The sequence below is a fragment of the Myxocyprinus asiaticus genome, chromosome 3 (assembly GCF_019703515.2).
Source record: "Myxocyprinus asiaticus isolate MX2 ecotype Aquarium Trade chromosome 3, UBuf_Myxa_2, whole genome shotgun sequence".
Taxonomy (NCBI): domain Eukaryota; kingdom Metazoa; phylum Chordata; class Actinopteri; order Cypriniformes; family Catostomidae; genus Myxocyprinus; species Myxocyprinus asiaticus.
The window spans coordinates 19,522,543-19,540,465 of NC_059346.1; the positions used below are offsets into that span (position 1 = coordinate 19,522,543).

General features: G+C 38.8%; 1 protein-coding gene across 2 annotated transcripts; it reads right to left on the minus strand.

Annotated features, from left to right (window-relative positions):
- Nucleotides 1-1,185: 1,185 nt before the first annotated feature.
- LOC127421090 (RNA-binding protein EWS-like) lies at nt 1,186-17,883 on the minus strand. 2 transcript variants are annotated; one of them, XM_051663859.1, is made up of 16 exons: nt 17,831-17,883; nt 16,151-16,187; nt 15,992-16,043; nt 14,504-14,663; nt 13,937-14,120; nt 11,023-11,273; nt 10,737-10,845; nt 8,870-8,907; nt 8,439-8,459; nt 7,842-7,948; nt 7,548-7,677; nt 6,892-6,996; nt 6,514-6,640; nt 2,059-2,156; nt 1,684-1,894; nt 1,186-1,535 (listed from the first exon to the last, which is right to left on the minus strand). In XM_051663859.1, the coding sequence occupies exons 1-16, from the start codon at nt 17,844-17,846 to the stop codon at nt 1,499-1,501; spliced, it is 1,683 nt and encodes a 560-aa protein (XP_051519819.1). In that variant the 5' UTR covers nt 17,847-17,883; the 3' UTR covers nt 1,186-1,498. The 2 variants fall into 2 exon arrangements, with proteins under 2 accessions (XP_051519819.1, XP_051519810.1); XM_051663850.1 differs by having other exon boundaries at nt 14,504-14,666.
- Nucleotides 17,884-17,923: the final 40 nt, after the last annotated feature.

Below are 17,923 nucleotides of genomic sequence, written 5' to 3' on the forward strand. Positions count from 1 at the left end.
GTTGGTCTCCCTTCACCCTTAAACTACTTATATTTGTACATATCGGAATATTTAGCAATAAACGTAAAATATATTGTTTCTATACAACAACCTAAAATCAATAGTTTTGTATGGTCACATTTTTTATTCAACTATATCATTCACAATGCAGTTAGGATTGTAGTTTGTGCCTTCTTGAAAGACGTTAAAGTTCACAGCCTTGTACCCTTGTCTTTATGTCCGATTTTCAAATACTTTTTTGCCTCAAAACGAAGTTCGTGATGTGAGTCTCCTCGTATCTGGTTGGTTTGGTTCGATTCATGGCTTACAACTCTTATGAAGGATTTTTATAAACTCAATGGAAGAAATGAATGGGGAAAATACTTCCGGAACCCAGACAGCTGAAAAAGTCGGCGGTCACTGTTGCGCTCTATTAAATTTGTCATGGTACCTTATATTTGCAAAAACTCCAATCTCTCCATTTATTTGTCGTGGCCGCGCTGTCTTTTTAGTGTTTGTTATAAACACAAATTAAGAAAAAAAAAAAAAAAAAGTATACTTGCACACAATCTCTGAGAGACGGGCTTCAAATTTATCAATTTTAACAACAGTAACCTAGGTAACAGCTCGGCAAGCACGACTGTAAATGTCACGTCCAAACGAATAGTTTTAACCAATCATCAGCACTCTTCGACCAGTCGAGTTCTCTTAGGTCAAGAATTTCAGAGAGGTGCGCAAACAGGAGAAATCTGCCAAGGTGTTCGTTTTGTAAGAGCAAAAACACTGCATTTCGTCATTTGAAGGCGAACTAAGCAAATCCTGTTCACCCAGCAAGTATAAATTAGCCTTACGTATAAACGCAGGCTTCATTCGCCAAAGATTAAAAGTTCTGCTTCTTCCAAAGTATAAACCAGGCTTCAGTCAGCAGATAGTTCTGCTCTTATCCACATGGTGGCGATGGAAGCTAGAAAACAGATGCCTCATGGCCAAAGCATGAATTGCACCCATTCAGAGGGAGAGTGTAGGAGTACAATATAAAATGTAAATGTGATTTGCACTGTAGATAAATGTTTCCTTGCTGTTTTGAACAGTTCACAGGAGGCAGTAAATCTCTCCAATTAGACCATTTTAGTCACAAAAGGAAGCAATGACTTGCTGGCAACTCCAGTGAAAGTGAAAACCATCTCACACAAGCAGCAAAACAACTGGTGGAAAAAAAAGTTTATTTTTCTTTTTAAAAATAGTTCAAAGTACATAGTAACAGACACAGGTTAGACAGACCCCCAAAAATGGTGACAAAGGGGAACAGATTTTTTGTATTTTTTTTTTTTTTTAAAAGGGAAAAGCCAAAATAGCATACACAAAAAAAAAAAAAAAAAAAAACTAAAACCATAATGTGGTACTGTAAAATAAAAAGCAAGCAAAAAGAAAGCCATTTATAAATATGGAATCATAAATAAAAAGGACTTTAAAAGCATTCTTCTATTTTATGCATTTCCTCTTTGCTTGATGCAGTTACTCAGTAAGGTCTGTCTCTGCGCTCCTGACGATGATCCCTGTTGAGAATAAAGAACATATTTAGCTGAAATTTTTTCTAAATACATCAAGTATATCAGATCAGAGCTAAAAAGTTTACATTCAAGCATCACAGAGACCAAAACATTTAACATTTGGCCTGTTATACTCACAGTAAGTTTGGCTCACCTCATATCCTTGCCTGGAGGTCCCATGCCTCTCCTGGCCCCTCTGTCCATGGGAGGACCACCCCTGCTACCACCTCTGAAACCGCCCCTGTCCATTCCACCACGGCCACCTCTGAAGCCTCCACGATCTCCTCCCCAGCCTCCACGCATGCCCCCACGATCCATTCCCCTACCACCTCTCATTCCCATACCACCCCTGCCACGATCACCTCCTAAACACGTATAATAAAATAAATAAAAAGTTTAACAAATCTGTTTTTCATGACTTGCCATTACACACCAACACAAACCTCACAGTAAACAAAATACATGCAGATCATAACAGCAGATGAAGGAATCCATTTTTTTTTTTGTCACTGTCAATCTCCATGTGTACCTGCAGGAGGGAAGGGTGGAGATCCAAGGCCTTCGGGTTTCGGAGCTTTACATTGGTTACACTCCATTCTCCAGGCAAAGTTCTGATTTCCACATCCACTGCAGTGAGATTATATAGTTAAGACAGAAGCATAGACAAGACATTTTTATGTTTATTTAGCAGGCCAACATACACTGCCTGGCCAAAAAAAAAGTCAGCATTTGGATTTAAGCAGATACATAAGAGCCTATGATTGGATCATTATTGCAGTGATATGATTCAGCTGGCAACAATTCTTTTAATCCTAAATGATGCAGTGTGTAGCTTCTCATTTCTTAAACATCCATGTCAAAAGACGTATCCCGTGGTCGTGGAAAAGATGTTACTGTGTTTCAGAGTGGGCAAATTAGGGGACTCTCTTATCACTGTCTGGCTGATCTTCCAATCTACAGGCAGAAACTAAAATCAGCTAGACCTGTAGTAAAGACTAAAGAGATGGACCACTGAAGCAGAGCTGGAACTACAAGCTTGCTTTGACTGCACTGATTGGAGTGTTTGAGGATGCAGACACCAATTTGGACGAGTTCACAGATACTGTGATATATCAGTTTCTGTGAGGACATGTGCATTCCAACTAGGACTTATTTAACATACAAATGACAAACCATGGTTTACAGCAAAACTCAGGCAGCATGGTCAGACCAAAGAGGACACTTACAGAAGTGGGGATAAAATCTTATACAATCAGGCCAGGAACACCAAGGAAATCAGAGTGGCTAAAAGAAGCTATTCTGATAAGCTGAAAAACAAGTTTTCAGTTAATGACCCTGCATCAGTGTGGAGAGGCCTGAAAGATTTTACTAACTTCAAGACACCATCCCCCAACACTGTAGGAACCAACAACTGGCTGACAACTTGAATGTGTTTTACTGTAGATTTGAGAGGCCCAGTCTCACACCCCACAGCCGCTCTGACCTTCACTTCACACAAATATCAACAACTCCTGCTACCCAATCTGCACTAAAGATCTGTGAAGGAGGTTTGCTGTGTCTTCCAGAAACAAGGAAAGCACAGGGCCCAGACAGTGTTTCACCCACTTGTCTAAAATCCTGTGCTGACCAGCTGGCCCCCCATCTTCACACAGATCTTCAACAGATCACTGGAGCAGTGTGAAGTTCCCTGCTGCTTCAAAAGTTCCACCATCATTCCTGTCACAAAGAAACCCAAAATCACAGGACTTAATGACTACAGACCCGTCACTCTGACGTCTGTGGTCATGAAGTCATTTGAGAGACTGGTGTTGGCCCACCTGAAGGACATCACTGGACCCTTTCAATTTGCTTAGAGCAAACAGGTCTGTGGATGATGCAGTCAACATGAGATTGCATCATATCCTGCAACAATTGGACAGACCAGGGACATAGGCAAGGATCCTTTTTGTGGACTTCAGTTTGGCTTAACACCATCAACCCGGACTAAATTACACCAACTCTGTTCCCCTGTCCATCTGTCAGTGGATCACCAGCTTTCTGACGGACAGGCAGCAGCTAGTGAGACAGGGGAAATTCACTTCCAGCACATGTATGATCAGTACTGGTGGCCCCCAGGGATGTGTGCTCTCCCCACTTTATACCAATGACTGCACTGCCAAGGACCCCTCTGTCAAGCTCCTAAAGTTTGCAGACAACACTACTGTCATCGGCCTCATCCAAGATGACGATGAGTCTGTATACAGAAGGGAGGTTGAATGGCTGGCTCACTGGTGGTCAAAACAACCTGGAGCTGAACATGCTCAAAACAGTAGAGATGATATTGGGGTGTTCCTCTTGAAGTCCACTATTGACCCCGCTCACCATTCTAAACAGCACTGTGGCAGCAGGGGTCATTCAGGTTCCTGGGCACTACCATCTCACAGGACCTGAAGTGGGAGACCCACATTGACTCCATTGTGAAAAAGGCCCAGCAGAGGTTGTACTTCACCAGCTGAGGAAGTTCAACCTGCCACAGGCGCTGCCGATACAGTTCTACTCAGCAGTCATTGAGTCTGTCCTCTGCACTTCAATAGCTGTCTGGTTTGGTTCAGCTATGAAATCAGACATCAGAAGACTACAAAAGGACAGTTCAGACTGTTGAGTGGATTATTGGTTGCCTCCTGCCCTCCCTTCAAGAACTGCACACTTCCAGACTGAAGAAAAGGGCTGAAAAAAAAAAAAAAAAAAAAAAAAAAAAAAAAAACACTCTGGACCCCACTCACCCAGCCCACTACCTTTTTGAACTGTTGCCTTCTGGCAGGCACTAGAGCACCAGAACAGTCAGGCACAGGAACAGTTTATTTCCCCCCTCAGGCTATCCATCTCATGAACAGTTAAAACAGCCCCACTGAGCAATAAATTGTGCGCAATACACTTAGTTTATTTATATTTATCCAACATACCCTACCACTTCTGCCATACATTTCCTTGCATCTGTATATAACAGATTTGTATTTGTACACATTGTGTATTTCTATATATACACATTTTCTATTCACTTTATTCAATTATGTTTTTAATTGGGGGGGGTTTGATTCATAGCATGGAACTTTGAAATACACCAGGGACTCTTTATTTTGAAATGTTTGCGCTTCACTGCTTCCAGCTGCTCATTCAAACAAGGGATAAACTGTGCACTCCTACAAAAATCTATAACGTATTACAATATAAACAACTAAACATTGTCATATTTCATCAACACTATCATCATCAACAGTTGATCAATAGTGGTTGCTTGTCATATATTTCCAATATGGCTTAATGATTGTGAACTGCTCTGGAACAGCCAAAAATACTCAAGCCCCCACATGCTTGGAGAAAATACAACAGTGGTGCGTTTCACTTTGAAGGGCATAGTGCATGCATTTATTTAATCTTTTGAAGTTTGATGACGTTAGGTCATAACGATTCTTGTCTTTCCGCCTCAATTTAAGACCTCCAAATAAAAATGAAGACTTTTGTTGTACCATTTAAGATATGAAGACTTTATGACCTTAAATTTTGGTAAACTGAATTTAAGACATTAAGGATCCACGGGAACCCTGGGAATTGGGTTAAGAACTGTCCAACAGATTAAAACCTGGAAGGATAGTGGTGAACGTCAGCTTCGCGGAAGTGGTCAAAAAAAAAATCTTGAATGATTGTAGGTCACCAAAATGCTTGGTCACATTGTAAAAAAATCTACAGTAGAACTCATAGCTATGTTTAATAGTGATGGTTTGTTAATGTTTTTGCTTTTATTTGTTAATATATCAATTTAAAAAAAAGTTAATCTAAAAATAGTGAGAGCATTTCCACACACAAGGATTGGGATTTACAGGACTAAACAGCTGTGTGCCCACAAGAAAGCCACTTGTGAGGCTAATCGGAAAAAATGACTTCAATTTGCTAGGGAGCATAAAGATTGGACTGTGTAGCAATGGAAAAAGGTCATGAGGTCTGATGAGTCCAGATTTACCCTATTCCAAAGCGATAGGCATGTCAGGGTAAGAAGGGAAGTGCATGAAGAGATGCACCAGTCATGCACAGAGCACACTGTACAATGTTATGATCTGGGGTTGTGTCGGTTGGTCAGGTCTAGACTACCTGAAATGTACTGAATTACCAGGTTATCCCATCAATGGATTTTTTCTTCTCTGACGGCACAGGCATATTCCAGGATGACAATGCTATGATTTATTAGGCTCAAATTGTAAAAGAGTGGTTCAGGGAGCATGAGGAATCATTTTCATCTTTGGGATGTACTAGAAAAGACTTTACGGAGTGATGGCTGGAGAGTTGAACCAATATAACGGACAAATTAAACGTTGTGGCATTGCATAAGGTTGTCAAAACAATGCCATGACAAGTGCATGCCACAATCAAAGTTAAAGGCGGTCCAACAAAATATTAGAGTATGCAACTTTTTTCTTTTGGCCAGGCAGTGTAAAATAAAACAAAATCCAGTTAGAATGCATCATAACTCTTCTAAAAATCAAACAGGTAAATGACAGTGAATTCAGTAAGAAAGGTGGTGGCATGTGTGACCTGCTCAGGTCTATAAAATCACATTAAGATTTATGCACTGTAAGAAAAAAGTTGTATCCACTGCATCTGCGGTCACATCTGACAGCGATGGTATTTAATTTGAGCTATTCTTTTTTCCCCAGGCTAACGAAGGCCATTGGCTCTCTCTCCTGAGGTAAATGAGCACAACTGATCGTGGGGAGAGATGCTATATGCAGCACTCCAGGTTCTGTCAGTTTAAACGGAAGCGATTTGACCAAAAAAAAATAAATAAATAAAAAAATAAAAAAAATTCTTGATAACATCGGCCATTTAAAAACAGACCGTTTTATCAAACATAGAAAACCCAAACAGTCAACCATTTTTGACCAAATTTCTCCAAAAACGTCCCATTGCGACTAATGACTCATTTTGAGGAAGCACATTACATGTCACTTACGGTTTAGGGCATTCCCAGTCTCCAGCTCTCGCCTGTGCATTACCTCCTTGAGGCCCACCCCAGCCCATTCCACCTCGAGGTCCCCCACGAGGTGGGAAACCACCTCTATCTCCACCTCTTCCCATACCTGTAAAAAAAAAAAAAAAAAACAACACACACACATTCATTACTTTCTATTTAAAGGAAATGTGAGAATTTATCTTGGATGAGAAAATGACAGTGGCTACTATACATCCCATTACTACTGCTCTGTGAGTTTCCTATGTGCCCAGTACAGAAAGGTTTGTGCTTTGATTACTAGAGCACATGTACAAAATACAATTAAATGCACAAGAGAAATATTTCCAAAACCATTAGATTTAACAAGGAACAGCATACCTCCACGGTCCATTCCACCTCTCATTGGCATTCCTCTCATACCCCCCATCATGGGCTTCCGGCGAGCCATTGACACCTTCAACCTCCTGCCCTGGAACTCCTTACCTGTGAAGTAAATGTTCAAGAATGTTTTTTGAAAAGTAGGGAGAGAAAAAAAAAAAAAGAAAAAGATCTTGAGGAACAGACTGACACACAGGGCAGGGTGTCTGCAAATATTTTTTTTAAATGTAAAAAAAAAAGTCAATACAAATAAATGTGAAATGTTTCTCTTCAGGTTTAAACATCTTATATTGCCATAATATATATTTTTTATTTTTATATATATATATATATATATATATATATATATATATATATATATATATATATATAAAAAATTAAATACCATATTTTCCAGATAAAGTCTGAATCAATTTTGCTATATAGTACTATAAATGTCAGTTACTTTTGCAAACAACATGTCTTTATAATGTTAAGTTTACTATTTTTCCACAAAGGGGGACCCTCGACTTTTCAGCGTGCATGAATTGGGGGGGGGGAGCTTCCAAAGGAGCACTGAAGGGAGGGGCTGTGTTTGTTTTGGCAGCTGAGTTCAAATATCAACAGCATTTCTCAAGAATCGCTGATTGCACCTTTAAGGATTAAGAGCAACAAACCATCAAAGTATTCAACAGCAGCTTTGGCACACGCAGGTTCCTCATAGGACAGAGTGGCATCTCCCTTTGGCTTGCCGGAGTCTTTATCTGTGTAGATGTTTATGGCTGGTTGGTTTAAACGCCGGTTTATCTTTGAGAGGAACACATAGTCAAAAGGACTAAGAGTTAGAGAACATTAAAAAGGTTTAATTTGTCATTTTCACTCCATCCAAGCACATAACGAAAGACTTTCTTTACTGATAAAAGGTAAATAACCTTATTCAGAATAAATCATGTAGATATGTAGCCCCTCACCCGTATGGTTCCAGAGTGCTTAAAGAAGTCAGCCATCTCTGCTAGATTGGCATTCTCTGTGAGGCCTGTGATGTAGATGGTGCTGTTCTCAGAGTCATCCTGCTCTCCTGGTGTGTGAGAAAAAAAAAAAAATTTAAGAAACATTGCATTTCATGAAAAGTTAATATTTCACAGGCTCATCAAGAGATTTCATGGGATCTTTAAATATGCATTCAGTAAATTTTTTTGTTTATGTTGTACTGGTTAAAATACGCTGACACTAAGAGGTATGGATGCAGCATCATTCTTACAATCATTTTGAAATGTCAGTGCTATTGTAGAAATTCACTAGATTAATTTAGTATTTGGCTGGACATGTGATCCTAACATGGCAGCTCCCATGAGGGGACCCTCTCCATGTAGAAAACAGCTTTTATAAGGTTACTAAGCTTATACTTATTTTATAAGCTTTTATATGACTACAGCCTTCATCTGTCAGTGGTCACGATTTGATTAATGCGTGTCAAAACTACTATTGATTTCTTTGAGTAAAAAATATTGAGCAAGCAATTCCTGAGTGCACATTTAATAAAACCAGGTGAAGAGTTAAGCACATACCCATTTCACCCCTCATGGATCCTAGGTTTCCATGCATCAAGGAGAAAAACAAGAAACACTATTACACAATGAAATCACAACTTCAAAGCAAGCTGCCAACCTGCCAAGAAAAAAAGATTACCAGCAATATTAGGTATATAAGTTCCCTGAAAATATATGAAATGGGACAATTTTCAGGATTACCCTTGACCAGGACAAATTTTCAAAATGAAACGGGAATACAAATTTAAAAACATTGCTTCGGTCAAAAGGACACATCTGCACATCTGACATTTTTTGATGAAATCCAAATATATAAATACAAACAAAACCATCAGGACACTCACTCTTTTTGGAAAAAAGTGGCACACCAATGGGAGCTTTTAAGACTCATAGCTGTGAACATTATTTGTGGAGTGGATTAGCCAATGGAATACTCTTTAACAACTTACCACCAGGCTTATTGAAGCCCCCTCTGTCTCCAGCGATGCTAAACATGAAGATATGAAGGCGATATTCCATTTAGTCTCCAACCAAAGGACATGAGTAGAAAAACACAATCTCTCTCTAACTTCAGAAAAGCCTAGTGTATTTTAGCTTCTAACGGGGTAGCTTCAGTTTCTCTCTTTTTTTTTTTAAATAGTATTTCACAGTTTGGATCCACTAAAATAAAATAAAATACCCAAAATAACAGCAGAAATACATATCCCTTTTGCAAACTGAACTTTTGGCTTTATATCCAAATACATTAGGCACATGCTAAATAAAGAAATTGTTAGTTGGCTAGAATCCTTTTAAAATCAATTCTTGTATCCATTTAAACTAGTTTCAACCCAAATTAACCCAACAAAATGTCAGCACTGGGAAAAAATAAAATATATATTGGGTAAAAGGTACATATCAAACATGAACATATTGCGAATGACAATGTAAAAAGTGAAAAATTATGCTGACAAAAACAAAATACAAACTAAAGAAATAAAAAGAACTCTTCCACTTGGTTCGAGCTGTCGGCTTTGAAATGGAAAAAGGTACTTAAAGAATAAGTACAGCTGTTCTTACATGGATCTCTGTACACCTGTAGCGTATAAATGTGACAAAGAATGTTAAGACAAGACCTTGTAAATAAGAAAACAGTTCACAATTCAAAAGTATCTGAAAATAAGGTATACATTTACATAGATCAGAAATATTTGTGAAAAATGCTCATGGTTCTGTGGAACCAAGACATTTGGAACAGAAATGTGTTGATTTTCCTTTTTTGTTGGTTTAAAACGAGTCAGTGACATACTTGTTTATCTAAAACATCACACAAGAATTAAGAATTGTGAATGTATAAAATGAAACTCTTACCTCTTATTAACAGTGCATGTGCCCATTACATACCCAAAAGGTCCAGGTAGCTCCAACCACTACACCATTTAAAAGATCTTTTTTCCCTGTGGTATGAGTGCCTATGTCTGAAGTAAATATCTGCCCAACCCCCGTCACTGAACCAACACCTTTGCTCGCATTGAACCATTTGCAAGCTGAATACTTTCCACAATGAGTGCCTTCAAATTTTTATTACAATTTAAAACCCAGCAAAAAATAAAAATAGTGTGCCACAAAGACGCTCTTAAAATTCCATATTAAACCACCTGTATTTCTCTAAACTTTTTTTACCAAAGTGCCACAATTTACTGATGCCTTTTTCCTCCTCATGAAATAAACTCAAATAGGTTTAAAAAAAAAAAAAAAACAATTTAAATCTCAGCCCTTAATTTTTATTTATTTTTAACCAAAAGTTTGTAAAATGTTGCTTAAATCATACTGCCGTGTATGTAAGATGAAAAAAATAACAGGTGTAATGAAAAGAACTTGCCACAAACCAAACCTCTGATAATTCAATAGACCTCTTCTCACACTTGACAACCATGAAATACACTAGTAAAGTAAACTGAGAAAAATAAACAGCTCTCCACTGTGGAATATAGAATAAAAAAATAAATTAAAAAAATGCAGTGGTTTTCCAGAATGAGTACTTCATTACAAGCCACCCAAGTTATATTTTCACCATTATATTTGTGCGACACCAATTACTTTAAGATGTACTCATCATGCGAACAGAGCAAAACATCCCTGCAGCTGTATCCACATGGTATATTATCTTAAAACCTTTAGTAATCAAATAATTGTTGGATGAACTACACAAACTCCACTCAACCTGGACTCCCTGCACATACAAACCATGTGTGACTGGTGAGTGATTCCGCTCTGTGAAACAAGTGGGTGGGAGAGTTTCAGATGGTTAGTTAAATCAACGTGGTCTGAACTTACCCCATGCCTCCACGGCCCATCCCCCCACGCCCCCGAGGGCCTCCACGCTCATAACCATCTCTGCCACCCCGTTGTGACCCTTGGTATCCTCCACCCTGACTGTAGCTATCTATAGGAGATCACATACACAGGAGGTTTAGTGTCTAGACAAGTCATTTTTATTTGTATAGCGCTTTTCACAACAATTTCAAAGCGGATAAATTAAATTCAGTGGAAAGGACAAAATGTTCAAACATATGGTAAATATGGAGAAAATAAAAAAGTACACTGATAACAGCACTCTTACTATAGTGACTTGACTGGCTGTAATCGTTCTGTGGTGCACTCTGGCTGTACTGAGGCTGTCCGTATGCGCTGTTGCCCTGAGGGTAAGAAGCAGGTGGGCCCTGCTGAGGGGGCTGTCCCTGCCCATAGCTGCCCTGCTGCTGCTGTCCGTAGCCTGGCTGCTGAGCCTGGTACCCACTCTGAGGCTGAGAGTAAGCACCAGGCTGGGAGTAGGTTCCCTGGTTATAGGTGGGCTGGCTGCTTGCACTATAGCTAGAAGACATAGGAAAAAGGACTTTTGAACAATGGAGTGCAGTCGATATAACCCAGGTTTTAAATAAGAAAATTGTTGAAAGCTGGGCGATATATTGTGGCAAGTGTCAATCAAAGATTTTGCGATATGTAAATATCCAAGTGCACAGTGTAGGCTTATATATCGGAGGGGAGAGCTTCACGTGAGACAGAGAACTGAAGAAACATTGACAGTTTGCGTGAAAATCCCAGGAGATCAGCAGTTACAGAAATACTCAAACCAGCCCGTCTGGCACCAACAATCATGCCACGGTCTAAATCATGAGTTCACATTTTTTCCCCATTCTGTTGGTTTGTGAGAACATTAACCCTCTGGGGTCGACGGATGCACCGGCGCGTCTTGCTGGATTTTTTCGGAAACATCTTAAAATACTCATTTTTGGGCATAAGTGTAAGACATCATTACAAACCATAAAGGGTCTACTTTTATTTGTGTACACTCACAATAACAAAACCTTGTGCTTTTGTAAAATAAAGAAAATAAACAGGGTGTGCTTTCAGCCGTCTCCGTCTCCGCGAGCATCTTTCTGAAACACGTCACAAAAATGAACTGAAACTCCACGAATACTTATCAGACAAACATGAAACATATGTCTAAAGAAAGCTTAAAATGTCTACTTTTAAATAAAACAATTCAAATTTAAAACAAATATTCTCCTGCAATGTAATCTGTAGGAAACAAAGCGATGTACAGTTTCTATGGACTCAGCTCATTATCGCTAATGAGATCACACCCACCAGCAGAGCGCGCTATTCATACGATAATGTGCTGAGGCGATCAATGCAAATGGTAAACGCCCCACAACAATGCCGTAAAAAACATCGTTCATCATCAGATTCATTCACTTTCCTGCGCGTTTGGAAGATGGCACGCTACACAGGTGAGGAAGCTCTACAGATGGTCCTGGATAGTGATGAAGAGTTCACATTTTCCTCAGAAGAAGAGCGGGAATCAGACGATGAATGTTTACATTTTGAAGAGCGACTTAATCCAGCCGAGGATACAATTCTGGATAAGTCATTTAGTTTTACTTACATTAGTTGACATCCTATTTTATATAAACATGTACATATTTTACTAGCTGGACTATTTCCAGACTTGCCAGCCAGTATTCAGAGTATTGAAATATGTCCTAATAGGCAAGTTTCAGTTACATTTGAATGTTGTTTCAGCTAAAGCAGGTATTTAAATTGTATGCTGTATGATATAAAAATATGAATGTTTAGATTATATTTTAACTAGTGTTTATGCTGCCTCATCATCAACGAAGCTTGTGCATGCAATATCTGTTCAGGTGTAAAATGTGCTGTAAATATGCCCATATTAGAAAATCAGCATATTAGAATGATTTCTGAAGGATCATGTGACACTGAAGACTGCAGTAATGATGCTGAAAATTCAGCTTTGATCACAGGAATAAATTGCATTTGACAATATATTCAAATAGAAATTGTAAAAATAATTTCACAATATCACTGTTTTTGCTGTATTTTGGATCAAATAAATGCAGCCATGGTGAAAAGGAGACAAAAAAAAAAAAAAAAACTTTCTGATCTAAAACTTTTAAATGGTAGTGTTTCTAAATTAAAGATTATGTAAAGAAAATGTATAGTCAGATTACTTTTAACTTAAACTTGATTTTGTGAATAAGCTACAAACATTCAATCTCTCTCAGGGGAGGGGTCTTTGTCTCAGGTGTGAATCACATCAATATTCATGATCATTCACGCCTCCTCGCATATGGCCTAACACTAAAAGGGTCTTACAAAAGTTAAATGACTATATTGTTTTGTATGAATGACTGATCAGGATGGTTTTTACATCATTTTATAGCAAAAACTCTAGGCTACAAGATCCAGTCCTCAAAAGTCTTGTGAACAAATGTTTAGTATGTGTTATATGGCCTTATTTCAGTGACTTAATTTTTTTTTCAAAAACCACGCATAAATGTTATTTTCTCAAAAATACAAACATGTACACATATGTTGCTCACATATTATTGTAGCCCCGTTTGTGCTGAAACAGTGATATCAGACTTTAGCCATTAATGTTTTTAAGCAACTGAAAAAAGCACAAATGTCAAGGCATGTCAAAACTTCTCCAGGGCCCAAAAAACCCTCAGACCCCAGAGGGTTAACTTAAGCTCCTGACCTATATCTGCATGATTTTATATACTACACTGCCGCCACACGATTGGCTGATTGGATAATTGCATAAGCAGATGTACAGGTGTACATAATAAAGTAGCCGGAGAGTGTATATCATTATAGTGATATAAAATTACTCATATGGTGATAAGATTTTGATCATATTGCCCACCCCTACAATGCAGATATCAATATAATACTCAGTAATATTTGGTATACAAGCATAAATAGGACAGAGAGAGAAAGATGACATTTCTTGAATAAACATTATGGTGGCAGATCAATCTCTGCAGTGGCTAGTTACACATTAGTCCACCACTCTAAACGTACCCTTTCAATACAGAGGAAAATGTGGGGGATATACCAGTACTTGCATATTTGATATTTAGGCAGCATGAGGGAAGACCAGCAGATACTGCAGGAGGCTCTATAATAGCATCCTGTTGATGTGCTTATTTAGGAGATGGTCCAGTTACCTCTGAGGAGCGGAGGCAGCAGCTTGCTGGTTGTAGCCAGAATAGGCTGGTTGGGCAGTGTATCCAGGCTGAGAGCCATAGGAGGCCTGGGCAGCAGGGGCTGCAGTGGAGTTAGTGTAGCTACTTGCTCCGTAAGTCTGTGCAGGCTGACTATAAGTTCCTGATTGCTGTGTTCCATAAGCAGCTGAGAGAGATTATGAAGAATTAAGAATAGTGAATGTGCATGTATAAAATTAAACTCTTACCTCTTACTAACAGTACATGCGATTATGAAGTTTAGTTAGAATGATTTTGTTTGTGCACCTGGGTAAACACAGCATGACTTATTGCACAAAACAACCAAAACAGTAAATGTCCCGGAAATTCCTAATTTCTTACTATCATTATCAACTAGGATGGGAATTGCCAAGGACCGGGTAAATTTGATACCTGTACCACAATATAATACACATGCCAGGTCTTTGTGCTCTTAAAAAAACAAATATTGTAACATGGTATAGTAACAAGTACTTGAAATTGTACTATATTGTGTAACAGTACATTTGAGTGCAAGCACTGCCTTCAGACCTGGTGGTGTTGCTGCCACTGCCGTTGCCGCAGCTTGTCCATACGAGGATGCATATTGCTGTTGTGCATATCCTCCAGCAGAAGGCGCTGCTTGACTGTAGGTTGACTCCGGTGCTGCAGCGGGCTGAGCATATGAGGCATAATCCTGCTGAGTATATCCCTGCTGTAAAAAAAAAAAAAAAAAAAACTCTGGTAAAATCTGCACAGGTGTCATCTCAATCACACATACAGCAAGTACAAAATAACTAAAAGGAAAATTCCAGGTTCAACACAATTTAAGCTCAATCGACAAAATTTGGGGCATAATGTTGATTACCAGAATTTCGACTCATCCCTCCTTTTAATAAAAAGGAAATGCAAAAATCAAGGTTACGTTGATGCACTTATAATGGAAGTGAATAAGGAAATTTTTGAAAGGTTTTAAAATGGCAAAAAGCTTAAGCTAAATTTATAAAAGCACGTCAATTCAGTTAAAATGTGTGTATTATTTAAGCTGTAATGTTTTAAATAGTATTTTTTAGGGTTTATGGCACTGCATCACCATGGCAACAAAGTTGTAAAATTGGATATACCTTCACACAGAAAAGGTAAGCTACTTTATGACACCAAAATGTGCAGATTGCCGTTTACATCTTGGCACGTTACTATGGAGTATTTTAAAGGGATTGTTCGCCTAAAAATGACAATTCTCAACATTTAGTCACCATCCCAGATGAGTATGACGTTCTCCTGCAGAAGAAAAGTTTAGAAGAATATCTCAGCTCTGTACATCCATACAATGCAAGAGAATGGTGACCAGAACTCTAAAATTTCCAAAAAAAGTTTCTAAAAGGTTAGCTTTGGGTGAGAACAGACTGAAATATAACTTACTGTAAATATTGCAATTGCAGTCTCTAGGCACAGTCGCGATTAAGCTCGATTACACTCGAGCGTTTGATGCATGCGCAGAGCACTAGATGGTGCTACAGGGAATGTAATCGAGCTTGAAAGCATGATCTCCAAGACTGCTGTCAAGATGTACAGTGAAAAAGGAGTTACAATTTGATCTGTTCTCCCCCCGAACCAACAGGATTGTTTCAGAAAACAGTGATAAAACCACTGGAGTCTTATGGATTACTTTCTGCTGCCTTCATCTCCTTTTTGAGATCTGGTCATCATTCACTTGCATTGTAAAGACCAACAGAGCTGAGATATTCTTCTAAAAATCTTTGTGTTCAGCAGAAGAAAGTCAAACACATTTGGGATGGCATGAGGGTGAGTAAATGTTGAGAACTGTAATTTTTGGGTGAACCATTCCTTTAATGGTTACAGGTTGGCCTCAATCACTTCCAATGCAAGTGCCTTGTTGTAATCCAGTTAATCAACATTATGCCACAAGTACTATCGACTGATTAACTTTTATTAAACCCAGAATATTCCTGTAATAGACCTGAGTGAGTCATGCATGCTTGCTTGCTTGGGATATTACCATGAAGGTCAATAATTTACCTGTGCAGTTTGTCCATAGCCCTGAGAAGGTGGTGCAGTGTACGCTCCGTACCTGGGTATAGGAAAAGCAATCTTTATTCTTGTACTTTCTGGGTCTCTGGGCAACAAATAATTGTTAATGGGAGTTTATAATACAGTATGTGTCAATTCAGAACTTACGACTGCTGTGCACCAGCCTGGCTGTAGCTGCTATAATCTACAGGGAAATAAATGCATCACATTTTTAGTCATCCTGTAAGACCTACAATAGTATATTACGAGTAATCCTTTAGTCAATAAACATTGTGCTTCACTATTGTCTGTTTATGATGGGAGACACATTAGTGACTTCAGCAAACATCAACTGCACAGACAAGAGATTCGGCAGCTAAATTCCAGGCTTGCATATCTCCTTCACATGGAGCGAAGCTAATAACAAGTCAGGCTTGGTTGTACTGTATGAAACAGAATAAACATCTGCAAGACATGGGGTTCCGAGACAGTACACAACCAACAAATTCACATTTTAGTTGTGAGCACACATGGGGTCAATTTAAGAACAAAATCATGATTGAGCGTTTAAGGCTTCTTTATTTTTGAACTCTAAAGTTAACAAATGAAAGACAGCATCAAGAATAAAACTAGAAAGAAACCAAATATCTGACACAATTCAGAATCTTAACCATGTAAAATAGCATTATGTCTGCTATATGGATGACAAACAAATTAACTTCAAAAAAGGCGAGTAGTGTGCAGCTCTGGAACACCGATTACGTTGAGCCCGCCAGAACCCCTCTACCAGGAGCCTGCAAGGTTAGCAAAACAAAGCATAACGCAGCGAGGTTATATGAAGAAACAGCTCATCACTTAATTAATTGACCGCCTGTCCGTTAACCGTCAACACGTTTTACACTAAATCATTTGAGCTAACTATGTGTGGAGATTACTACGATTAAAAAAACCCGCTGTTTTAAAAGAAGTCACGGACAATTTTGCGACAGGTAGGTGTCCGTTTACGGCTCAACCCAACCGTCTTTCCGCAAACTGTGATTTACTGTCGTAACACTCTGAACGCGGTTCATTGACCTCAGGACCACTGTATGATTGGATTAGACGACTCACACGATCAAAGTTTACGGTTTAACTCTCTCCTGTGGTAAAGCCGTAGAGGTTGAAATATAAAATAATCTATGGAGCCCGCTTTGGCTTTACAAGCAAGGAAGTGAAAGATCTGCGTTGCAGACGTGACAAAACATGCAGCACGCATGCGGAAGTGCGCCCTCTATCGGCACACGACTGTACAGACCATTCTTTCATCTCATAATTACTCAACGCATTTGTGCTGAAATTTATTATTAATCGCCGATCGAAAAGATTAATCAATAAAACTACCGACAAATAATAGTTTATCGATAAATCATTAACATCCCTAGTTTGCCAATCATGCAACAGACGAATGGCTGCGCTATCGATCCCGCTGTTTTTAAACCACGCCTGCTGCTGTTTAAACTATCCAAAAATCCGAAACAAAGAGCACTGGGTTTACGTGAATCCGTACTTAAAGAACAACAATGTGTAAAATAGTTAATGATAACAACGTATTCAATATAGGCTTTTATTATGCGGCAACCTAAATTTAAAACCGGTTTAGCCGAGTCTTCGAGCAGTTAGCTGCGCACGACCATTTTGACCTAAAAAAAACAAAGCTCAAGGCCGCACACTCGAGTACTGTTCAAAATGTGAAAAGTTTCCTAAGAAATGTATATTTTATTGATCAGTTCATTCTGTTCTCGACAAGTTCTATGAGCAGCAAATAATTTACAGATTAAATAAACAAGAAAAAAGGGGAAAAATACTCACTCGTGACTGACGCCATCTTTCCGTTGCAGACCAGCTGTAGGTGTGAGCATACGTGATGCGTGCGCAAGCGTGAAAGAGGCAAGGAACGTACCA